Consider the following 6,000-nt stretch of genomic DNA (forward strand, 5'->3'; position numbering starts at 1 on the left):
AGTTTAAAACTTTCCGTTATGAATCAGTGCCCACTGCCTCAAGTGCATTGCATGATCACACTGTCAGTTTGCTATTTAATGCATAAGCTGCTTGTTTTTGATAGTGCCATGTCAATAATAGTGGTGGTGGTAAGTGGACTGAGATGTTGCCAAACAAACAGAAACATGGCTAACTTACTGGTAAGCAAAGCAACAACCTAAACTGTTTTCCCTGAGGTTGGATGACAGTTTGTTACTAAATCCCCAAACAAGAATAGAGCAAGGATCGGCAACCTTTCAGAAGTGGTGTGCTGAATCTTCACTTAGTCACTGTAATTTAAGGTTTCGCATGCCAGTAATACATTTTAACGTTTTTAGAAGGCCTCTTTCTATAAGTCTATAATATATAACTGAACTATTGTTGTATGTAAAGTAAATAAGGTTTTTAAAATGTTTAAGCAGCTTCATTTAAAATTAAATTAAAATGCACAGCCCCCCGGACTGGTGGCCAGGACCCAGGCAGTGTGAGTGCCACTGAAATCAGCTCGCATGCTGCCTTCAGCACCTACGCCATAGGTTGCCTACCCCTGGAATAGGGAGAAGGGAGAGTATCTACACGATTCTCTAAGACACCTTCAATTCAGCTAAAACAGTATTAAAAACTAATACTAAAATTCCCACCAAGTGAAGTTTTTAACAATACATTTCTCATTTTCATCTTTTTTTTTTTAAAGAGAGAATTTCCATCCAGTCCTCTGAAGAATCTCTAGATTCATGGGCAATTCTGTTTGCTTGTCCAAATCCTAATGATGCTTTAGAATTTGCATTGTGAAAATTCTCTGATATTAAATTAAGTTTCTGTTCTTGCCACATGTGTCTAGTGACTGCATATAAAATGTTAATGTTTCATGACTTCAGAAATGACTTGAAACTGATGGTTTGAATATAACACTTTTACAGAGTAGTCTGTGACTCAGTAAATGCATGTGTTTATCAGAAATGAATCTGAAAACAAAGCAGAAACACAGACTATTAAAGCAGGGACATAGATCCTGTGACTTTTTTATACCAATTCTGTGGAGTTGTGCTCTTATCTGATGGTTATTGGTGCAGAAGTGACTGAATGGATCTTGTTGCAGTTGTTCCTTCTGATCTGATTTCTATAACAATCGCATGGCAGGTAGGGCAGCTTATCCCAAAAAATATTCTTTGGGGAGAATATGGGGATTTCTAATTGGCTGACCTCTTTTCTATTGGTAAATAAGGGTCAGGGGTCCAGCATTCTTAACAAATGTGTTTGTTCTTTCTCCAGTCCTTCAGCAAAAGAAATGGTTATCCAGGATTCAGAAATATTACACGTTAATGAAGCTGATCGTACGATTGGACTTATACAGAATCTCAATGGAAAATCTAATGCATGGACTTTTGAAGAAATTATTGATCTTGGAGTACATTCCAAGTCAACCAAACTGAGTTCAGACAGCATCACTGCTGATAACTGTAATGAAAACTTGAATGATGCTGCTACGGTTCTCTCTAGTCCAAAATTGGCATTTGAGGACGATGGCACAGTGAATTCCTTTACCAAACCTATAGAGACTGCGTCAGGTAATGTATGCTGATTTCCCTTCTACCTCCTGCTCCCACTAAATTAAGGTCGCTTTGTTCAATATTTACTGTATATTTGTGCCTTTTTTTTTTGAGAATCTCTCATTCTCTAAACTAGCAACAGGCTCTTACTGTTGTGCTTGTTGTTTTCCTTTTGTCAGAGGAGTAACTAGTCGATGACTTTTGAAGGGACTTAACTGCTACAGCTAGTTAACACACCCGCTGAGTGCTCTTCTAAAAGTACAGCTCAATCACTATGAAGCCTCTGCACCTCCCTCAAGGACTACAACTTTTCTATTGTATTGTTTTTTGATTTGTTGTTTTTGTTCTTAAATCTCTTAAATGATTACAGTGATCTTTTCTTTTAAAAAAAAAGATAATTTTTGAAATGTTGCTGGTTACTATTAAAACCCTTCTTGAGCTAGACCTCTCTGACTTAAGCCCTTCCATTTAAGTATATTCTTGCCCTTTGCTGGGGCTGAGCTGTTCTGAGTCTTAAAAATTACCTCTTCTAAGGCTGTAGGGCTTTTAGCTACTTGGCACTTGTGGCAGGACAATCGTCCACTTGACACCTGTTTTTTTTTAATTGTAAAATAATAATAATAATTCTTCATGTTCTGGGAGAGCATACGAATGGCCATACTGGGTCAGTCCAAAGGTCCATCTAGCCCAGTATCCTGTCTGCCGACAGTGGCCAATGCCAGGTGTCCCAGAGGGAATGAACCTAACAGGTAATGATCAAGTGATCTCTCTCCTGCCATCCATCTCCACCCTCTGACAAACAGAAGCTAGGGACACCATTCCTTACCCATCCTGGCTAATAGCCATTAATGGACTTTACCTCCATGAATTTATCTAGTTCTCTTTTAAACGCTGTTATAGTCCTAGCCTTCACAACTTCCTCAGGCAAGGAGTTCCACAAGTTGACACTGCAAGCTTAAAGCTGTGTGAGCTTGAATAGACATGACAGTAGGCGTACTCTTGGTGCTAGTGCTGAATGAAAGATGTTCCATTAATATGGGGATAAAATGAACGTTTGTTTCTAGAGCAAATGATTATTTGATTAATATTGTGCACTTGATGCATTTCATTTAAGAATAGTCTTGTACATCTTTGAGGTAGATGTTGTACTGATTTTATAGATGAGTGGACAGAAGTTGAGAGTTGCCCATGGTCACACTGTGAATTAGTGATAGAGGTGGGAAAAGAACCCAAGAGTCCTGACTCCCAGTCCTCCCCTCTAAACACTAGACAATAAGCAGTAGGGAGGAAGTGTTAACTGTGGTGTGCTTTGCTGGACTGGAACTGTGATTTCTTCCCGGTAAACTCAGTACAGAATGCATTGATTTTTAAAAGTGGTTGGTTAGAGATCTGTAATGCAGAGACCGCTATATCAAAATCAGTGTTTCATCCCGAGCAACACTTCTGAGGTTATTGAAACAAATCTTAATTGCACAACAGGTTTACAGAAACCAGAGTCTACAGACATCAAGTTGACAGGCCTGAGTGTGAAGTGTGAGGGAGAGAAGAATTACCAGTCTAATAGTGGGAATCCTCCAAAAGTTGTTGTCTTATCACAGATCATTTGTAGTTATCCATGTCCATGACTGATCATTAGGGTGGTGAGTCAGAGACTTGAGTGAAACTAGCTGATATAGGACCAATTTTTGGCCCAGATCCCTAAGTGGCCCCCTCAAGGATTGAACTCACAACCCTGGGTTTAGCAGGCCAATGCTCAAACCACTGAGCTATCCCTCCCCCACAACTCATGTGGACAAGTGTTCATAATGGAAAAGCTGTGTAGTGGAAATGGGGTGATTACACTACCCGAGTCATCTCTTCAGACATGACACAAAAATTAGAGCTTTTAACATTTCCAAACTCCTCACAGCTGTCTGCTGTGTCCAGTTCCCAGAGGAGAGATGTCCATGTTTGTGTATGTGTTTCATGTACTTGTCACATACAGGTCTGTCTCATCTCACGCTGGGGTTACGTTCTGCAGTCAGCGCGTAAAGCAAAAATCACATATAGTGAAAATTACATTGAGTGTAACGGTGGGCGGAATCGCCTGCACTACAGAAACAGTATTTAAATTGTTGTTTTTCTTTTTTTTTTCTCTTGTTTTTGCCAACCCACAAAGCTGAAATCACGCATGTTAAATGCGCCTAAGATGCAACAGACCTGTATATGCCATTGCAGTGTGCACCCTTGTTACCACTTAGGTGAGAGACCAAAGATTGTGACTGGGCCATGGAAATGGAGCGAAGGGCTTGCTCCTGCTATGGTCCTTCCAGATTGGAGTTCAGATACAGTAGCTGGCTACACAGTGCCAGCGCTATATTGCTTCTGTGGGTAATTGGAGGACATCAGATGTGGGTGCTTTCACACCTCCTTCCATAAACCCCAATGAGGTTTGAAATGTTTACCCCAGATTCTTACTGCATTTTGAAAGTTAGTCTAAATAGAATGGCAGTATTTTGAACCTGCTAATAACGAATGCAGTTAAACACAAGATGAGTATATTTCATTAAAGAAACCCCAGTCTCTGGGCTGGGCTTTGGGCCTTGTTCAGCTGCATATGTTTTGAGGTAGTGTGATGTAGCAGGTATGTACATATATTTACATACTTAGATGTATTGGTGTCTTGTATGCAGTACATATTGCACAGCATGGGAACATTAACCACCTCTTCTTTGCTCTTTGGACAGAACTGTGAACACTAGAGTCCTGGAAATAACCTGATTGCACTTCAGTAATCCAGTATTTTATCAAGTACCGAAGGCCTTGTTTTGAAAAGCTGCTTGTTAACCTTTTACCTGTCTTCAAGCTTGCAAAAAAGACCAGCAGGGAAGGAATAATAAACTTCTACATTTGCACCTTGAAAACTTTCAGGGAGCCTTCCTTGCTGTTGTTCCTTTTCCATTTGTTTAGCGGACTGTTTGACAAGCTTTCCTTGTTAAATATTGCTTGTTCTTCTTGTACAAAATCTCCGCTAACCTGTCTGCAGGTCCTTTTATTTTCATATTAGTGTGATGTACAATCCCCGTGTGCCATTGAAAATCTACCAGCTGTCCACTGACAAATATTTTTGCGTGTTTCTGAAGTGGCAGTTTGCAAATTTAAAATAAAAATTATGCATTCCATGCATATTAAAACCAAATCCCATCTGTGTTATTTTCCTGTAACATCTCTGTACAGTTGGTGGTACTAATAGGATATTTAAGAAAAGCTAAATTGTTCGTTATCTCTTTGATCCAACACTGGGTTAAGCAAACTGTTTTGATTATTTCTAATATGAAATATTAGTAGCTTCAAAATACAGTATTGTACAATCATTCATACATTTTAATATTACTGGAACATCCTAAAATTTTACAATATACACAAGTATGTATGCACTAATATACTGCGAAAATGTTGAGTACCTAAACGTGTTTGTTATAGTGCAGTTTAACATTTGTCATGCTTTTTAAAATGTTTTCATTTGAATTACATATTTAAGTTTATCTAAACTCATGTAAGTATTATGTTGTGTACATAACAGTATTAGGCCATTCAAGTCCTATTTTTTTGTTCATGTTAATTATTCTACATGTTCCTGTGCTAGCTTTATAACAATGACTGCAAATAGCATATGTATTCCCTTTCCTAAAGGCTGCATTAAGTAATTACATCTACAGTTACTTGCTTTTTACAGCATGAAGAGATTAACTGAGTATCTTTTGCAAATGATTGCTACAAAAAGTGTAAGTGCAGTCCTGTTCTTATGCCTTTGTAAGAGATACGGGACAATGATTTCTTTTCAAGAATTGCTTTTTCAAACCCTGCTTGAATCCTTAGCTGACACTTCAGTACCAATTAATCATCTGAATGGCAGCTGCGTTTTCAGTGTTAAAATGCGAATGTTCTTGCTGGAACTAAATGAGTTCCTTTCTTGACACCTCAGTTAAAACAGGAAACCCTCATCCTTCCTACTATCTCAACCCTTTGCTATTCCAAGTATAGTAGAACTGTTTTAGACTTAGAGCAGTGCCTTAGGTAAAAAGACATGTATTTTTGTATAATAGCTGTTTCTGGCAGAGACAATCATTCTAACAAACAAGATGCTGATATTTTTTTCTGTGCAGATGTTATTTGTTGAATGCTCTGTTACAGCTGTATGTAAATATGTGTGCACTGTTAAATAAACTTTGCAGTTGAACAATGTGTTTGGTTTTTGCAGTACTGAACATTAGGTTACTAGGGATCTCAAAACTTTTCCCCAACTGCTTTTCCTGGAGATGCAGTCAAATGTTGACCAAAACAACCACTCTAATATACAATAGACTCCATAAAGTAAGTGTTGCTATTAAAATAAAATGTGAATGGTTAGAGTCGTCTTTCTTTGGGTAGTCCTGGTGGGCCTCTTGTGCT

General features: G+C 38.5%; 1 protein-coding gene across 4 annotated transcripts in view; it reads left to right on the forward strand.

The window, feature by feature from the left end:
- The window catches only part of MAP7D3 (MAP7 domain containing 3), a 66,023-nt gene extending 60,230 nt beyond the window's left edge, over nucleotides 1-5,793 (forward strand). For all 4 annotated transcript variants that reach the window (XM_030574491.1, XM_030574490.1, XM_030574489.1 and 1 more), the window contains 2 exons: nucleotides 1,292-1,587; nucleotides 4,296-5,793. In XM_030574491.1, the coding sequence (XP_030430351.1) occupies nucleotides 1,292-1,587; nucleotides 4,296-4,303 (304 nt within the window). In that variant the 3' untranslated portion in view covers nucleotides 4,304-5,793. The remainder of the gene's footprint in view (nucleotides 1-1,291; nucleotides 1,588-4,295) is intronic.
- Nucleotides 5,794-6,000: the final 207 nt, after the last annotated feature.

Source organism: Gopherus evgoodei, chromosome 9, assembly GCF_007399415.2.
Source record: "Gopherus evgoodei ecotype Sinaloan lineage chromosome 9, rGopEvg1_v1.p, whole genome shotgun sequence".
NCBI lineage: Eukaryota > Metazoa > Chordata > Testudines > Testudinidae > Gopherus > Gopherus evgoodei.